The 19,062-nt window shown below is 37.3% G+C and overlaps 1 protein-coding gene across 20 annotated transcripts in view; it reads right to left on the bottom strand.

Moving 5' to 3' along the window:
• Positions 1 to 19,062, bottom strand: part of MGA (MAX dimerization protein MGA) — a 236,355-nt gene that overhangs the window by 14,004 nt on the left and 203,289 nt on the right. For 10 of the 20 annotated variants that reach the window (XR_011970197.1, XM_072623199.1, XM_072623198.1 and 7 more), the window contains 10 exons: positions 17,238 to 17,532; positions 15,644 to 16,273; positions 13,489 to 13,782; positions 11,315 to 12,912; positions 6,816 to 6,940; positions 5,436 to 5,487; positions 3,341 to 3,547; positions 2,218 to 2,329; positions 1,734 to 1,967; positions 14 to 190 (listed from right to left, as the gene is read on the bottom strand). Coding sequence is in view for 15 of the 20 variants with exons in the window: in XM_072623199.1 (XP_072479300.1) it covers positions 14 to 190; positions 1,734 to 1,967; positions 2,218 to 2,329; positions 3,341 to 3,547; positions 5,436 to 5,487; positions 6,816 to 6,940; positions 11,315 to 12,912; positions 13,489 to 13,782; positions 15,644 to 16,273; positions 17,238 to 17,532 (3,724 nt within the window). In the remaining 5 variants the exon portion in view is untranslated. Of the gene's footprint in view, positions 1 to 13; positions 191 to 1,733; positions 1,968 to 2,217; positions 2,330 to 3,340; positions 3,548 to 5,435; positions 5,488 to 6,815; positions 6,941 to 11,314; positions 12,913 to 13,488; positions 13,783 to 15,643; positions 16,274 to 17,237; positions 17,533 to 19,062 lie in introns of those variants that run through there. The other 10 variants (XM_072623204.1, XM_072623207.1, XM_072623205.1 and 7 more) reach the window with 10 other exon arrangements.

The following is a 19,062-nucleotide window of genomic DNA, read 5'->3' as shown; positions in this document are numbered from 1 at the left end:
ATTACTGACATACCTTGCTGAACTACAGCACTGTTGGTAACTTGAGGCTTCAGTTCACTTTGTAATAGAGCAGGAGAAACAGTTACCATTGGTCCTGAGACTAAGGGTCCCTTTAAGGTGAGCACTTGCCCTTGTGGAGTCATCACGAGACTGGCAGCATTATGTACTGTTTGAGAAGGTGAGATCTTTTCTACAAAGAAGATCACAAGTCAGTTAGGGTAGAAAGTCTTTAAATAAACTTAGGAGTCTAATTTAAATCTCTAAAAGCATTCTCTCTTTTAATAGACAAACACAGTTTAACTTTTATGTAAGTCAGGAGCCACATTGAGGAATATCTTTTTTTCTGAATTGAGTGAAACAAGGAGTTAGTTTCAGTTCCTTGCTTACTATTTCTCCACGTGGAGATTTTTTTCCTACTAAAGAACCTATCTTTGAAACCAATGATTCAGAGGTGCTTTGACAATAATTTCAGCAAATAAATCAAGATTTTATAAAGTTGTCTAAGACAATCAAAACATCAGTTTGTTAAACTTTTATGAAAATATAGGGTAATACGTATAATAGCATGCATTTGGAGGCTTTAAGGCCTCCAAAGTGCTTTAGAAATATTTCATTTTATCCTCACAACCCTGAAAATTAAGTGCTATTACTATCCTTATTTTACAGATGAGAAAACTAAGGCAGTAATTACAGGACTTGATAAAGGCTTAGTGTCTTAGGTAAGATTTCAATACACGTCTTCCTCACTCCAGGTCCAGCACACTATTCACTGCACCATGTAGCTGCCTATAAGTATAGAGCAAAGAGCAATGAGACTGAGGCAGTACATCTGGATCCTAGCACTAGACCTGCCACAAAAGTTACTGATTTGGGGTTTCAGCTTATTAATTTTAAAAAATGGAGGATGGACTACATTATCTCTGAAGTTCCATCCTGCTCTAAAATTCTATGAATTGACAACTTGTGAAAACAAGTCTTACTCAGGGAATCAATAGCATACCTATGTAACTCTTTAATCATCAAAAAGTTCAATTTAACTATAACATTAGAAAAGTTTTAGGTACTAAATGGCTGATTAGTTTGCTTTTTTGTTCTTAACTTATTTGCCTAATCATACCTTAGAGTGAAGTAGGAACAGAAACTCACCTTGCATTCCTATTGGTAGAAAAGGAGTAGCCCATACAAGCTCCATGTAAGAAACTATCTTCCTCCCTAAATCACAATTATATTTTTGGGTTGCTATTTATCTAAGCTATACTTATAGAAGTACTGTGAACCCAACCTAGAGACAAAACTACTGGAACAAGAAATGAACGTAGCCAAAGTCTGAAATCGGCATCCTTAGAATCTTTTTCTCATATACTTATCACTTCAAATTAGCAAATAACTGATGTTCTAGTCATAGACTAGTTTTGGGGTATGGCTTTTTTTTTTTCAACCCTCATGTTACCATACTAGGAATCAAACATTCAAAATATCAGTTTAGATTTGTATAAAAGGCAGGTCCCTAAGTTACCAATTACAGAAGTCTTTTAGAATTTGGTTGGAATCAGTAAATAAACGCTCCTCTGAAATACTGAAAGGGAAATACCCAAAATTTATTGTATAACATAACTGGATATGCAATTTTTTAAAGTATATTTAATAGAAGAGCAAATAAAGAAAGGCCAAGGGAAGTTAATAGTTCAGCAAATTAGACTGCTTTATAGTGCTCCACGAAACAAACTTCCTACCTGTGGACAGCGCCCTTTTCCTGGCAAGTATTAATGGCTTTCCCCGTCTGCTGGTCATGACCACCTGCCCTAACTCTATGGAGGATGTGGAAGCTCCTTCCTGCTGTTTGACTGCTCGAGGAGGGACAGTAGGCTCATCCTGGTCCATCTTCTTCTTTTTCTTTTGTGCTTCTAATGCTTGCTGTTTGGCATAAATGTATTCCAGCTTCTTCAGGACAACTTCTTCTGTCTTACCTATATGTTAAAAAGAACCTAAGCAATCTTCTCTCACTATCTATGGCCCAGATAAAAACGAGAAACAGCAACTGAAATCCACTTGCTTAATCACAGAAGCAAGCACATCTTTTGTAAAGTACCACTGGCTGTACCCCTGAAGAAATTTCCTCATGAGTTAAAGCCAGTACACATCTAAACCCTCAAAACACAGAAAATCTGCTAAGGTTTGTTTCTTTCCTAGAATTATATTCCTATACACAAACCTTACCTGAAAGAGATGACACTTTGCGGATCAGATTATTCCGTTTTCGAGTTAGGAGGTTTTTCTGCCCTATCAACTTGTCTGCCTGGTCTGTTAGTCCCTGGATCTCTCCAAAGGCCTAGGAGAAAAAGTAATCCCACCACGTCAGTTAATTTACTTTCTTTAGAATAGTTTCCTATTATGTTCTATGATGAGGTTTGCCATTATATAATCAATATATTGAAGGATTTAAAGTCACACGTGAAAGAAAACTTTAAGATGCCATTTTAACAATCTAGAAAGTATTGAAGGGTTTTGTTTATTTTTAAAATTACAAATGGTTTGATACTTTATACTATGAAGGCCCTGATCATTACTGTTATTTCCAAAGTATATCCCAGCATCTTCAATATTATACTGACAAGAAGCTACTTCTACAGGGTGTTCACTTAGCAGATCTATCCACTGGTTTATATAATACACTACCTTAAGGTCATTTATTTGTTTAACTGTATTTTTACAATTAAAATGGCTTTATAATCAGTAACTTAAATAGTTCACCAAAACACTCTATTTGTATATTAAAAGATTTATGATCTGATTGATGTAATTCTTCTTTTAAAAAAAATCACAACTATTAAGATGTTATAAAGTAGTACTTATTCAACCGCTAAATTTAGAGAAAGTATTTTGACTAAAATGATCACCTCTACATCTAACAATTTAAGATCCTCTTATGCTAAAACAAGTAGGATATACTCAATGACCCAGCAGAGGGAAAAAATTTTTCCTTCATCCTTATCACTTCCAAACATTTATTAACCTATATAGTACACAGCAATGTACTGGATATTGTAGAAAATTATGAAGGAGAGAGCATGTGATCCTCTCTGTGAATCATTTCCCTTACTAAGTTAAAGAATGGGAAATTCTGGCCATTTAGTAATTCCTTTGATGTAACAAATGAAAAGTCCCCAAATATGAAAATATCATTGTGCTTCAGTAACTAGATTTTCAAGAGTCTACTTCTGAATGTAAAACACATCCATCCCAAGTTACCAATGATTACCAGATGGTACTCCTCCTCTTAACCTCTCTGGAAACAGCCTTTTAGTTCAATCCATATAAACCAATTGAGTAGAAAGCTTACCCGTGTAAGAATGAGACTTTTGGAGACCTTAGAAGAATGAAGCAAACCCAATGTTATTTTCAATTTCTCAAAGAGATCCCGCATTTCACCACGCCGACGCCTTTCATTGGCAGTGTGTGTTCGACGATAATAAGCAAAAGCTTCTGCTTCTTTTTGTAGCTTTTCACTCCAGAATTCAGGTTTCAGTTTTACAGGAACTGGTAGGTCCTATTAAAAATAAAGGTGGAAAAATCAATCAAATTTTAAACCAACTCATCCAAATGCATTCACACCTAACTGGAAAACCAAAACGATCCTACACAACTGACAGTTCTTCTGATTTAAGAGTGTATTCCTTTTTATATTCTGGCAATTTTGCTCAATGAAAGGTGCAAAGAAAGATGGATGGTGACTTTGTAACATAAAACTTTATAAAATTAACTAGGTTTAGGTAAAGATCAATAGGTCAAAAGAAACTTAAACTCATCTAACCTATAAATAGGTTACACAAAGACAATTCAGGAGAAATGGCTACTTCTTTGGCTACATGTAACACAACAATGAATTATTTATAATATTGTACTATTTGACAAATGTATATAATTAATACTGTATTTCTCCTCTTTGTGTATGAGTGTTGTGCTTATCACTCCATCAGGTGGTATAATTTGCAGTAAGATGTGTATAGAATGTACTGTGGATTTGATGTACCTTAAATTATTTTCAGGGGGCTGAAAATTTTTGGCTGCAGGGAGAAAGTAAACCTTGCTTATGAATGTCTACTTCACAGAGACTATAGGGTCCATTACTGTCTTTTAACAGACAGATAAAAACTCAAATTACTATGTTACTGTAACTTTAAGAAGCAGACAGAATATTGGGAGAATGGCAATTGGGGGTAGGAAATGGATTGATATGAAATACTTCTCTGTATAGCATTAGGGAGAAGATATGATGATATATTTATAATCCACTGCCCTATATTTATTATAGTATATATATATTTATATATTTATAATCCTTGCCCTACAGATTCCTGGCAAGAATGTTTCTGCCTTTTTAACCTATGAGAATTTACCTGACAAAAACTATTCAAACATTAGATGCAGAAGAAGACACTGAAAAGAAAGAGATCTTTGTTCCTAAAAAAAGCTATTTTCAATTTTATTTTATTAAGAATATTTGGTAAGAGAGACTTGTCATAATATCTTGAGAGATAATGAAGTAATATTATTATATTATAAGCTCCTTGAGGGCTGAGTCTGCCTTTTGCTTTTTTTGTATCTCCTGGTACAAAGTAGGAGCTTAATTAATGTTTATTATTATAATACTGAATTTCCAGACAAAGGAAAGAGGCATGAATGACATTTTTAAAATATTAGGTAACTTTGATCACAGTCAAGCTATTGAGAATGTGCATGCATAAATATATATTATATATTTTGATGTTACTACTGTTCTTCTTTATTAAGTTATATATGCGTGTAATTACGTCACTTATTTTAAGACAATAGTGTTAGGAACAGTCTCCCATAAGAATTACCCTTAGGAACTAGGGTAGAAAAACAATCCTCTAGCGAACCCAAACCTGTGAGTGTGAGTGAGAATGAGAGTGAGAGTGAATGAGTGAGAGAGTGGGGGGAGGGGTGCAGATTTTCATGCATGCACCAGTGAGTTGGGAAGAGTGGGGCTGGGATATGTTAGAAGGTTACATTGGACTGTTAAGATTCACAAAGATTCAGAGCAGCAATTGTGGGAAAGCCATCAAGAAAGGACTCATAATGGCATGACACTTATCCATTCAAATGATTGAAAAGACACCAGCATGTCAAGCTTCCGTCAATGGAGGACAGCTAACAAAAGTATGTGCCTGGCCCTTCATTTCTACTAATAAGGAAGGAAAGGAGGGAGAGAGGAAAAATGAAAGAAAAAGAGAGAGAAGGGAGGAAGGAAGGAAGGAAAGAGAAGCAAAGGAAGGGAAGGGAAGGAAGGGGGAAGAGGGGGAGAGGGGGAGGGAGAGAGGGAGAGAGGGAGAGAGGGAGAGGAGAGAGAGAGAGAGAGAGAGAGAGAGAGAGAGAGAGAGAGAGAGAGATAGAGAATATATATTTAAACAGACCTTTCGACTCTTCTCAAGTGCTTTCTCTTCTGAAGGCCCAAGGCTATGGCACCTGAAAAACGTAGACAGAGTAATTTCTCAACACCCTATAATTGTGCTCTCTTCTCAATTTTTGCTTGTATTATACCCACTGGTGTAGACATTGTATCCCTGACCAGTATGATGTAAGATCACTGAGGGAAGAGACTTATTTATGTCTTTGAACACCTAAAATTTAGCATTTACTGAAATGTATTTAATGAGGAAAAGCAAGGTTTACTAGGCTTTCTCTATTCCCTATCAAAATATGGCTCAATGCAAAAGAAGATTGGGCAAGCTGCCCATCTGAAACCCTATCCTTCCTATTTTCTGCACAGAGGAGATGAGATGCAGTCATAAGGTATGGGATAGAGAGCTGGTCCTGGAGCCAAGAAGACTTGGGTTCAAATCTTCCCTCTGACACACACTAGCTGTAATGGACCTAGGTAAGTCACTTAACCTCAAGCAACATTGTCAGTACACACTTGGCAGAGAATGCACTTCTCATCCAGGAGTGCCTTTAAAAATGAAATCCAGTCCTTCTACCTTATAAAGTGAGTAAGTATTTATGCTACATAATCTATGTAAAATAGAAACATAGGTGGAAAAAGATGGTGTGCAACCTGGAAGATGGTCCACAAGAGGAAATCTTCACTGCACATACCTAAAAACCACTTGTGACTTTTGAAAGACCATGGTTTCTTTTTTCCCTATGGTTTCTCTTTTTCTGCGGTTTCTTTTCATAAGAAACTCTCTGTAGCATAATTACCTGTACACCTCAATGTCATCTTTACCTGCCTTTGCTTTTTCTTTTGGGTCCCAATTTGTCATTTTCCACAACTTTTCTTTCAATACTTGTACTACTAACCAACTGTTTCTATTTTTCCATTTTGTGGTTGTGAGATCTAAAATGTTATCTACTATTAATTTCAAAGTTTAATGTAAAGTTTCTTGAGCTATTTTATAGGAGTTTTATGCAAGACAATTCATCTATCTCCCTCCCCAGGGAAAAAAGATGTTTATGGAGAAAATTACTACTATTTTGCAAGCTATTTCTGATGAGTACAGACGACCTCCAGGTAGTACGTTTAAAATCATTTTTCTCAGTGCCAAAGTGTCATTAAAATAACCAGATTAGGTAGAGAATTTCATTCATTAGAGAATGATAAACATAACAGTGAGCAAACTCTCAATTTATTAACTTCAAGGGAACTGAATGTAGTTTTTAAATTTTAACTCATGTTCTTCCATTAGCTAGAACAAAGCTAACAGGCTAGAAAGGAACCAGGACAGTTACTCAAGGTTTCTTAATATGACATTAAATTTAAATTACTGAAGAACAAATTAAGGAGAAAAACTTACAGTTGCTTAGAACGTATATGAGCAGCTGTGGCCTTCAGGCGAGCAATATTAATTTTCTCTGAAAATTCCTCAACAGTTTCAATATCTACTTGCTCCTCTTCTTCAGTGTAATCCATAGAGTTACTCTGAAATAAATAATTTTAAATGGTAAGCTATATACTAGCTAAAACAGAATAAACCTGGGGCTTTCATATTATTTCTCCCATCATGAAATTAAGCTTGATAAGGCAGTACAATACAGTAGGGAGTCAGAGGACCTTGGTTCAAATCCTGACTCTTATTCTCACTACCTGTAGACTTTAGACAAGTCACTTAACTGCCCCAGACTGCAGGTTCTTCATCTAGAAATAAGGTAATTAAACTGGATAGTCTGCAATTCAACCTACAAGAGATACTTATTAGATATGTCACATTGATGGAATCCTAATAAAGCTACCCCCAGCCCCAATATTCTAACTTTCTTATAGGCTCCAATGAACAGCAGGCTCACTGCACCCCCTAGCCACTCCCCATCCTCAATATCCTACCTTCTTCATATATATGCCTCACTGCTCACTATAACAGGTATGTCCATGAACTCATATTTTTCACAGAAACAGCAGGAATGTCCATGTGATAGGATCCCAGCTACTGCCTCTAATGAGCCATTGCCCCCAGACCCATTCCTCATATTTCCCACAAAAACAATAGGTGTGTCCATGCATTCAACCACAACCACATCCATCTAGCCTTAAGACAGGATCACAACAGACAGCCAATCAGAAAGCAGCACCACCAGGATGCCCAAGCAGGATGTGGACCTCAAAACGATAGAAGGAATTATCTCTAAGTAGGCACTTGCATAGTAACAGGAAAGAACTGACCTAGAGTGAACTTGTGACGTAGAGAAGCTTATTATATCATTAGCATACATATATAACCCCCAAATGGGTTTTTCCATATGCACTGTGGGTAATTGCATGAACAGTTCCACTGTGTCTGGGACCCCTCCCCTATTACCTAATCCCTTAACAAACCCCTTCTGCCTTTTTAATATTCATATCTGTTATGTAACTACATCTTTACCCTATAAAAATCTACCTTGCTTTCTCTAAAGTTGTTGGTTCCTTTTGAAACTTAGACCGCTTCATGAGAAGCGTCAATCTCAATAAACGCCTATACTTGGATTAGAGGGGATCTAACTCTGAGTTCTCTGAGATGGTTACACCGCAACACATTATGAAACTACAACAATTTTTGGCGTTTGTGGGTGGGCAGAGTTTAAACCTCAACAACATCCAGACACAGATTTTCAGACTGAAAAAAAATCTAAGTCTCAAAGGACACTATTACCTAACTCATGCCAATGCTAATTTTTATGAAAGGTAATCTTAAAAACTTACATGGATCTCACAAGAATAGAAAGTGTCTGATTCAGGTTTTTTAAGGGAAAAATAATCCAGCAATTAAAGATCAGTTTAAAGAGAAACACTATATGCTAGACAATCACAAAGTATTATACATATAATAAAGGCTTCCTCCAAGTATCTACAGAACCAGAACGTAATACATGCCACATTTTTCAATCCTATAGTTTGCTTCTGAAAAAGTTCACGTTCCAAAACAAATTCTATATTGGATGATCTACTATATTATGGCATGTCAATTAATAAGAATTTCCTGAGTAAACTATGTATACAACACTGTATTTAAAATGGCACATGATACAGCCATTTTAACAACCATGTAGGGTACATCTACATTAAAAGATCTGGTGTACTGAAATGAAAAGAATAATTAACTTTTAGCCAGAAAATCAAGTCTGAATCCTGGTTTTGTCACTTTCTGTGTCATTGGTTAACTCACTTAAACCCTCCTCCCTGAAAAGTGTTTCTTCAGCTTCAAAATGGGAAAAATTATTTTACTTCCTGCCTCAGTTACGAGACTCAAAACAACAAAGTGTGAAAGTGCTTTACTAACAAAGAAGTGTTATATAACCAGATGTTATTAATATTCACTAGCTTTCACAATAGTTATTTCCCACACTAGAAATAAGGAAGACTTATTTAGAACACTATAAAGTGTCAGGTTTGAGTATAACTCAAATTAAGCAGTACCTCCTAACTGCCTAATAGAATCTGAAGTTGTTGAGATTTATTCCATTACACCCTCTCCAACTTCCAATGAACATGCCACCATTATTGAGTGAAACAGAAGCAGATTTTTTCTTCCTGCTGGGCAGACAAGAGCAAAGTTACTGTATATCTGTTTTTCACAATCTCAGAGTAATTACTGATTTGTTTTTCTGTTCAACCTAAGCAGTCTAAGTACCCTTTTTTGACTGAACACCAACCCTTCCACACTGACCAAAAATTCTTCTGGGGATGGAGTTCTTCCAAGAGGCATTGCTACTCTACTGCTCTTAAAAAGCCTACTTCACACCCCTGACAATTTGGATATACAGGAGGTCTAATTACTTCTCAAAATCAATGAACTCTATGAAGCTTAAAGGGCAAACAGTAATATAATCTAACAACTAAGTCAACATTTGGTAGTTATCTAGCGATGTGCTAGATGTCGTATATAATTTAAGCTCTTTTATCTACCAAACAGATGTCTTCTGCTGGGCAATCTAACTGATGTACCTTCTAGAAATGGATTTAAATAATGGAGGGATAAGACAACAATCCACATTCTTCCAAGCCTAAAATGTCAGCTCAAAAACATTGTGAGCACCAGATACAAACACATGTAAAAAATTTAGTGCATACAAAGCCTCTTTTTTTTATTTTGCTAGATTGGAAAAAAGAGTAAACATGTTGCCATACAGTGTTAGCTGTCTTCCTCAGAGCTAGCTGACAGTGCATCGTTCATCAGTTTCTCCTCTGGGTTCTTTATACCTCTCTGCTCTTCATTTACACCATTTTCACTTCTCAGCTGAGAAGTTTCTCCCTGCACATTAGAGCTTTTCAGCTGTACATTATTCACTGTTTGAACTGCTTTATTTTTGACTTCTTAGGGAATACATTTATCTTCTGGAATCTCATTCACTTTTCCTTCTGAACAGCTGAGATTACAACTAGCTGATTTTAAAAGTTGGATTGTTCTTGGGTTTTTTTAATCTAGTACCACTTAAAAAGACTCTACAAGAAGTTTAATATTTCCAATAATACGACTCTAGAGTCACTAGATTACAGAAACCTGTCTTTCAACTTCATTGTAATCTATTGGAGAGGACTAAGCAATAGTAAACAGTTGGGTCACAACAAGACATTGGCAAGAACACATTCTGCATGGTTTATTTCACCAATGTCCTACTGTGATATCTCCATGGCACAGTGACCCAGAGTTTTCACAGGTTCTATTCTGGCAGATCTTAACAAGTTTAACAGATTTCAATTATAGGTCTATTGAGTGACTGTCCATCTGTGTCCAGGGAAGTTTAGTCAAATTTAGAGAGGCTCATCACCATGTTGCATAGCGGTTAATTCCCTGGTCAATGCAACTTCCGAAGGCCATTTATATGTTATAAAGGAACTACAACTTGCTTCAATGCACTAAGGAACCATGCTGATAAAAATTACAGATTCTTGAAGTACTTAAATATTTTTGCTTAGTTCCCTACATCCCCACAAAATTAAGTATGGTTTTTGTTCTTGCCCAAATATGAGAGAGTAGGAAAAAAAAATAGTTAAGTCAACACAAAAAAGTCATGTGACAACAGGGAATGGGTAAATAAGAGAGAAGGGGTGAATGAAGCAGCTTCAAGTAGAGTATATTCAGGGTAACAGCTAACAATGCTAAAAGAAGACAGAGTGGGGATGGTAAGATCCAGGTAGATAGCTGAAGATTATTCAGAAAAATCTCAGGCTACATTCAGCTCCCTAAATTTGACACTATAATAGCTACATCTATTTAGTAAGAAAATGGTTAAAAAATACACTAAGTTATAGGGAATGGTGATTAGAGAGCAAGAATTCAAGAGACTTAAAGATCTATTTTTGAAAAAGAATGGAAAAAATTATGGCAAGATTAAGCTAAAAAGACTAAATACGGTTATTTCGTATTTTAAAAATATATGTTCCAGTGTAAAAATATTTCATTTAAAAGAAATGGAGATAGGTGGGTTCTATATCAACATAGCTGTGATATCAACACTGAGACTCATATAGAGAATAATGCTGAGCCTCAATCATACCAAATAGAATAATGGAAATAGACAAAATAGAAACATAATTTGTTAGTTGATTATTACCACAAAGTCTTAAGAGAGCCAAAGTTGTTTTTCAAACATTTTAGATGTTCAAACAAGTGTCAAAAATGTGCTCTCCATAAGGTAAGCAATCTGTATTTGTTGCCTAAAAAAACAAAGTAATGTATTTACTTAAGACTTAAGTCTAACCACCTAACTGAAGATAACAGTCTTCAATAAGGTCTTGGTGATCCTCTGAAAGGACTATTGGCTGTATCAAACTACTAAACTCTGGAAACTGCCGTTAAAACAAAAAGGGGCTCATCACCTTTTCGACTTCTTCGACTTCTTCACTCTGGTAGTCAGAGATGCCATCAACCATATCATCAGCAGAATCATCAGTTTTCTCCTCTTCCTCCTCCTCTTCCTCTTCTTCTTCCACATCTGAAACAGGGAGGTCAGCAATGGTTCTCCCACCCTTCTTCCGCTGCTTTAGATGTTGTTGCATTTGCTCTCCTGGTAGGAGCAAATGATCTTCAACAGCTTTATCCTCTTTTTGGGCTCTCTCAACTACTTGAGGAACAATGGGAAAGGCTGAAGAATTAGGAATCTTGTTCCAAGTATCAGATTCAACATTAAAAGTTTTGGTGTTCTTGGAAATTTCACTTTCCTCCAAAAAGTCAGAAGAGTCTTCCTTTTGACCAAGAACATTAGGGTTTTCCTGACTTGCCTCAGTTCCTTCAGTCAAATGCTCATCTCCAGCTTGCACATGTTCTCTTGAAACATCATCACACTTCTGGATCAAATGCTCTTTCAGGTGGTTTTCCTGACTTTCTCTTGCAGTACTTTTTTTCTCCACGCAAGTCCCACAATCCTCTTTTGCTTCAGGCTGTGCTGTCGCCTCTTCCTCCCCCAGTTTGCTCCTAGATAATTTGTCTTCCTTAGAGTTAGCTGAAAGTTCATTGTTCATCAGTTTCTCCTCTGGGCTCTTTATACCTCTCTGCTCCTCACTGACACTTCTCAGCTGAGAAGTTTCTCCCTGCACATTAGAGCTTTTCAGCTGTACATTATTCATTGTTTGAACTGCTTTATTTTTGACTTCTTGGGGAATACATTTATCTCCTGTAACCTCATTCACATTTTCTTCTGACCAGCTGAGATTACAATTCTCTTTCTCTTCATTAGCCTCTTTATTGCCTTCATTTGCCCGTGACCCACTGATGTAGGAGTGGTCTGAGGATATGACATCCGCAGGAATGTCTTCTTGTAAAAGGGGATCTTTACTTTGAGGACCACCCCCACCTTCTTGGAGATCTTTGTGGGCTACTTCAGAAGCACTAGCTGCTTGGCCTTGCTTTACTGTATCAGTCAAAGGTGCCTCAGTCCTACCAGGTGATTCTGCTTCCGATTTTAAATTGTTTTCTGGCTCTGTGACATCTCCCTCTTCTGAATGTAAAGCCTTTTTATGACTGTCCTGCTTCAAAGAAATTGTTTCATCTTTCTGATCCAGATTTTGAGACTCTCTTTTAATCTGCAGTGAAGCAACATGCTGAATAATTGAGCTAGGAACTGGTTTCTGTCCGGGGAGCTGCAGCAAAGCAAAACTACCAGACTGGAGAGGAATGAGACTAGCGGTGCCAACTGGCTGCCCACCTGAGCTATAACTTATTTTGGATTCTGAACCTGTTTGATTTGCAAAATTGCCTGCTACAGGAGGGGATATTCTCAAGGTCAAGGTACCAGCTTGAGACACAAAGCCAGGCACAGTAGAAAGCACAGATGATGCCTGAGTAATTAAATTCATAGGAGAAGAGCCAACAGTGTGAATCATGGGACTCATGGTTGAGAAAGTTGAAGGAGAGGCAGAAGAAGGTGGTATTTCAGGAGGTTTGGAAGGTACCGGTAAGCGGATTCCAACTGCAGACCCTACAAGAAAAATGAAATAACAAATTGTTATACCCCAAATAGAACCTCTTATCTTGTATAGAACATGTCACTTTCTGAGAGATTCAAAGAACATGTATTTCACTCACTATAACAAAATCTGGATCCCCAGTGTCTTAATTTGCTACTTTCTTTGACAAAGCTCTATCTGACCTTTCATCTGCCATGAACTGAACATAAACATGACCTTTTCTTGACGTGTTGGTTCTCTCAATTAGAACATGAGCTCCTTGAGAGCAAGGATTATCTTAACTTTCTTTATTTCTTTTTTGGAGGCAATCAGGGTTAGTAAGTGTCTAGGGCTGGATCTGAACTCAAGTCTTCCTGACTCCAGGGCCACCGCTTTATTCACTGTGCCACCTAGCTGCGTCCATCTTAATTTTCTACCTATACACTTCAGCACTCAAGCATAGTGCTTAAGCACACAGAAACTACTTAATAATAAATGCTTTTCTATTCCAAACAAGATATTCAGCACTAACACTATTCAAATAATTTGGGGCTGGGAGAGAGAACTGAGCTGTGAGAGAAAAAAGTTTATGAAAATGACTCCTGTACCTGGGTTCCGAAGCATGACAGGCTGTAAGTTGGGCTGTGTAGCAGAGCCTCGCACCTGCTGCAAAGGAACAAGCTGGACAATCTGACCATTGGGGTGTCTGAACAGGTTCATTCCACTAGGGCTCCTGACAGGTTGTAGGAGCATCCTCTGACCCTGAACAAACTGCATGTTTTGGAGGGGTCGAAGACCAGGAGAGCCTTGCTGCACAGGGATCAAGAGTAGTCTAGGTCCAGCACGTTTTTCTGGGCTAGGAGAGACTGGAGAGGTAGCCACTGGAATCTGAGGAGCATTTTCTGAAAAACAAGGAATAGACACATGGCATTCCAACCTTCTTTCCCCTCAAACAGAAATCATTCATGCCACGGACTCTAATTTAACTGCAAAATGCCTTTCAAGAGGCTTAAATTGCGAAACTGGGAAAATCTTAAAGCTCTGCATAGACCCATCACAGAACTTTGGCTTTGCCATGCTATAAAAAAATGCCTTCCAGATATAATTTTAAATTTAAGAAGTTACATTTTGCTAGAAGAATGCATTTAGAATGTTTAAAAGGAGAATCATCTATGTTAGGAAGGACAATTCAATAAGGCATAATGATTCTGCTTTGTAACAAACTTAGACCAAGTTATAAAATTTGGATACTCTTCAGCGTATAAATAGGAATTCAGAATTTACAAATCCTTCATACTTGCACTACTCTCTATGTGAAGTACTGCTTGAAGTGTGGTAGTACTGTGGAAGCAAGCTGGTAATGTTGTAAAATCACAAGAAACATACTTGGCTCAAATTCACATGAGATGAAACCAGGGGCAGTAATTTGAGTTGTAAAAGGTTCCTGATTTAATAATTTATTAAACAGGGGCAGAAGTTTTAAGATATTTCAGATTGGTGTATTTGTCTTAAAAGTATATTCACATTAACCCACTACTATAAAGCAGAAAATTAAATTAACCAGAATTAATAGTGACCAACATCAGAACTGTATTCCATGGATTATATCCAAGTAGACAAAAGAAAAACTGCATCCTTAAGATTTACATTAGTCAAAGAATTTGTATATTGTAGAAACAAGAATACTTTGGCAAGAAAAAACAATATTAAAATCTGAACACAAATTTGCACAGAAAGAAAAAAATGGTTTTGCATATTCAAAAGAGAAATTATTTTACAAAAATTTTAAAATATCATTAGGCATACTTACTTGGGATTTCACTTTAATCTGGTAAATTATTCAAAACCTGAAATGTTCCCATGAAAAGAAATGGTATGTATAGCTTCTTTTCTCCTATAAAAAGTTTATCTTTTCTACGGGGGGGGGGGGAAGGAGGTGAGGGAAAAGGGGGAAAAAGGAGAGGAAATCTAGGTGTCAGAAAGAGGTTCACCAGGAGAAAGTCACAGGAGAGTTAAGTGGCTGAATTTGTATTATTGCTACTTTATGGTTCCACAAACACTCAACCAATGATTCCACTTTCCAAACTGCAATGCAGAAACACTCACTCTCACTCTCTCTCCCCTTCTTATTATTATATGGTAAAAAAACAAACAAACAAAAAAAACACCAGGAATATACCTCCCAACATTCTGGTTCCGGTTGGCTCATTGACCCCTTTAAGCTAGTCATATTTTAGCAGACCTTCAGGAAATATGGGCTATGAAGAAATATGCTGTTACTAAATTCAAAAATAAGATTTCTTCAGCGTAAGGAAAAAAACTGGTAACTAAAGCAGAATTGCTATCATGAGAAGCAGTGGAACTAGAATGCACAGGGCTAAGATACACATCTTTCAAAGATCCTTACTGATGATTTTATCTCCCCTTCTGAACAAAACAAATCACATGACACTGTCTGGCACAGAGTAGGCCCTTAATAAATACTTGCTGATTAAGTGTGTAAAAAGTTAATAATGGAAAACAAGAAATTTCCATTAAGAATTCATTTGACAAAGTCAACAAGTAAAAGTTCAAACATTCTGTCATTTACTGTCCTGAGTGGAATACAAATATTTGACATGAGTTTGTAGGGTTTCACTCCTATTAAGGTCCTCCATTTTCTGTACTTTCTCCCTTGACATATTTACAATCCTATAATAACCAAACCAGAAAAGTGATGAAAACATTTATACAGTAAATCAGCTAATAACATCTAGGCCTTACCTGGTCTCTGGCTCACTGGTGGACTCGCATTAATTCCCGAGAGTATAATAGGAACAGAGCCAAGAGATGGAGTTGGTGTTGTCACCACGGAGGAAGATGCAGCTGTGGTCACTATGACTACAGAGGTGGAGGCAGTGGAAGCAACAGGAAGAGTGATGGTTGGTGAAGATACTACAGACTTAGGTAAAGCAATGGTAGTTATAGGGGCAGCTATCCCAGTAGCTTTGGTAATGTTCACAGTGGTTGAAAGCAGGGTGGGTGTAATAGGGGTGCTGAGGCTAGTTTCAGAGATCTCAACAGTCCCTGCAGAGGTGGTGCCAGAAGGAGAATGAGTAGTTTCTTTAGTTCCCAAGCTGGAAACAGCAGTCACAGGAGATGTCACAGTAGTAATACTTTCTAAAGATACTTGAGGGGTGGTGGTAGTGACTGGTTCCGTCACAAGGTTGCACACCTGAGATGGCTTTGAAGAAACCACAGGTGTGACGACCATTACTGGAGAAGGCCTGATACTGAACTTCTGTGGCCCTGTTAGGGGTTGGGGTGTGCTAACGCCAGGTATCTTCTGTTGCAGGGCTCCAACTTTACTCATCACAAACTGTGTGAACACACCACCAGGAGAGGGTCGAACTGCTGCAAATAAAAATTTGCAGGTCAAAAATTTCAACAGACTCCCATTCTTCACCCTCTGAGTGACTGTGTTTGTTAACATTTCTTAAACATTATTGGGTCAATTTTCTTACAGGACCACCTACCTGCATTATACATGCCAATTTCCACCCATGAAAGTTTAATGCAATTCTCTTTGATGTCCAACCCCCTTGCACTACTCAGAGAATAGGGCTTTGTTCAGTCTGCCTAATTAACTTATTTTTTCTGGCCATGTAAAAGACTCAGGTTGTTGTGACGCTAGAAAGACAATATAAAGCAGCACACAATTTTATCACATGGAACAGATGCAGCATGAGAACCAAAGGGATTTCTTTTATAACTTGTCAGATTTTCTTCACCATCCTCCTCCTCTCCCAGCACCTCCACCTCCTGCACTGCCTGGCTCTTGAGGACCATGGTTCATGTTCCTGAACCATGCATATACTCTTCTTTGAGAAAAGGGAAGAAGACTGCATTGTTAATTATCAGTTAAAGCTATTCTTTAGTAAGTGAAAATGAGATCTGTCAAGGAACACAACAACCTCTTCCTTGGCACAACTCCAGCTTTTGGCCAATTCAGAGATCTCAATGCATTATATAGCACAATCAGCACTACCACCAAAGTCTGAGTCTAACAGAATATTACTGAATCTAACATTCCTAGAGATCCAAAAGAACTGCAAACAACCTGTGAAAAGGGTAGTTCCTAATTGCTAAGTTTAGCTCATGACATCTAAAAAAAATTTAAATCATATGGTGCTTTAGGTCAATCAATCACCAAAAATAACACTGCTTAAGAGAACTATAAAAAGGAAAAATATTATATAAAAGACATTAAGAACAACCCTGAATTCTTGTTCCTAATCTCTTTAACTTCTCTACTTGCACCTAACCTTCAAGTACTTAGCTACATACCACATAGAAAGAAAAATGAGCTTTAACTTACCAATTGGCCTCTGTGCTGGGACGAACGCCTTCAGAGTTGTCATCGTGGAGGCTGTCATAGTACTGGAGGACATCGTTTGGGAAATGGATGGCGAAGGCACCTGGCTGTGTGGTATCCTGGATGCAGCCACCTTGGCATTGGATGCTACCTTGGAGATGACAGTACTGAGGGTTGAGAGGTCCAGGACTGAGGGTCGCAACCTGCCTGTGATATATGCAGCTAGCCTATTGGCTGGATGCAATGCCCCCATTTGTCCCAATAGCAACTTAGCCTGCGGGTAACTTTTACCATTAACCTGAAACAAGTGGCAAAGAGAAATTCTGTAAAAATAAAATTCTCTTGCTAACTCACCTCCCTTGACAAGTGCAGCTTTAAAAAAAACAAAACAAAAAAAAAAACTACTTCAGTAGGCTTTTTTTTTTTCAAATTTAAAAATTTAGACTCTTTTTACTCAGGATGATCTGAGTAATCAAGGGGTGAGAGAGAATAATGCTATCTAAATAACCTAAACGTTTCTGGTGTCCACTTGGTAGTTTGGAAAAAAAGAATCTTAGATGTTCATGTCTCAGCATTCCAACTAGGGGAAAATATCATCAAATCAACCAGGATTTTTGCTTGCTAACAAGTAACTACGATTCAATAACTTAATTGCCAGAAACAGGGAAACGAGTTATGCTCCTGAAAGTTTCTTTTAGAGAGTACCTACCGAGGCTCTCTTTTGTAGGATACTATAGGTTTTCATTCTTTCACCTCTTACGTTCAACCTTACTTTAACTAATAAACCCTCTATAGCTTTAGATGCTAAGTCAAATCAGTTTTTAGTCAGCAAAATCAGGAATGATACCTCATTTTCTCAAGGTTTAATGAAGCCTGGGCTAGAATAAGATAATTGACTAAGATTCAACCTAGCATCTGAAAAGCTAACTAGCAGCAGTAAGTAGAGGTGGAATTAGGAAGAAGAGGATAGTAATGATTAACTGTACTGCCTAGGTTAAAGAAATAGGCTATCATTATCATAAGAGACAGCACAGAAAAAATATTCAGTTGGATGTTAAGAGACAAAATATTTCTTTTCTTATTGTTAAATCAATTTGTTAACTGACTCTTAATAAAATGCACTGTTTTTGTAGTTCCATTTTTCCATCTATAAAGTTGAGGGAAAAAATTCCTGTCCCTTCATCAAAATAGAATGAGTAACAAGAAAAAATAAGAACTAGCTAACCAAATTCCCTGTCCTAAAGATTCTGACAACTGACATAAATAACCTGAGTTAGTTCCAGAAACACTGAGATCAGCAAAGACCAAGTTCAGTGCAAAGAATGAGATCTTTCTTTCTCATTACGAAGCTCAATGTAACTTTTTAGAACTTGTGAGACACAGATTATGGCAGGGTTCCTTAAGGATGTCCCCTGAAGACCATTCAGCAACTTCAAAAGGGCACATTATACTGGCCTGATAACCTGCTTAAAGTGAGCTGGCTTCCCAAAATAGTCTAACAATGGTTAGAGAAAAAAAAGAATTCTGTAACCAGCTCTAGGGCAAAGAATCTAACAGCACAAGATCTTAGACAAGAGATCACTTTACTTCACATATCCTACATAACACTGCCCCGGATGCAAACTGTTTCTCAGAAACATGACTAATGTGTTATTACAAAACCTTGCCAAAAAGTAAAGGTTAAACTGATGCAGAATCTTGCTTCTATGAACTAATTGTCCATTACAACCTAACAATGTATTTTTGCAAAAGCAATCAATGTCAGGCAGGGCATGCTTGTATTTGCAAGTTATGCTTTTTCTCATGTATGTCACAAAGACTAGAATAG

Source organism: Notamacropus eugenii, chromosome 7 (genome assembly GCF_028372415.1).
Source record: "Notamacropus eugenii isolate mMacEug1 chromosome 7, mMacEug1.pri_v2, whole genome shotgun sequence".
NCBI lineage: Eukaryota > Metazoa > Chordata > Mammalia > Diprotodontia > Macropodidae > Notamacropus > Notamacropus eugenii.
The sequence above is the reverse complement of the archived record's forward strand: the minus strand, read 5'-3'. Positions and strand labels throughout refer to the sequence as shown.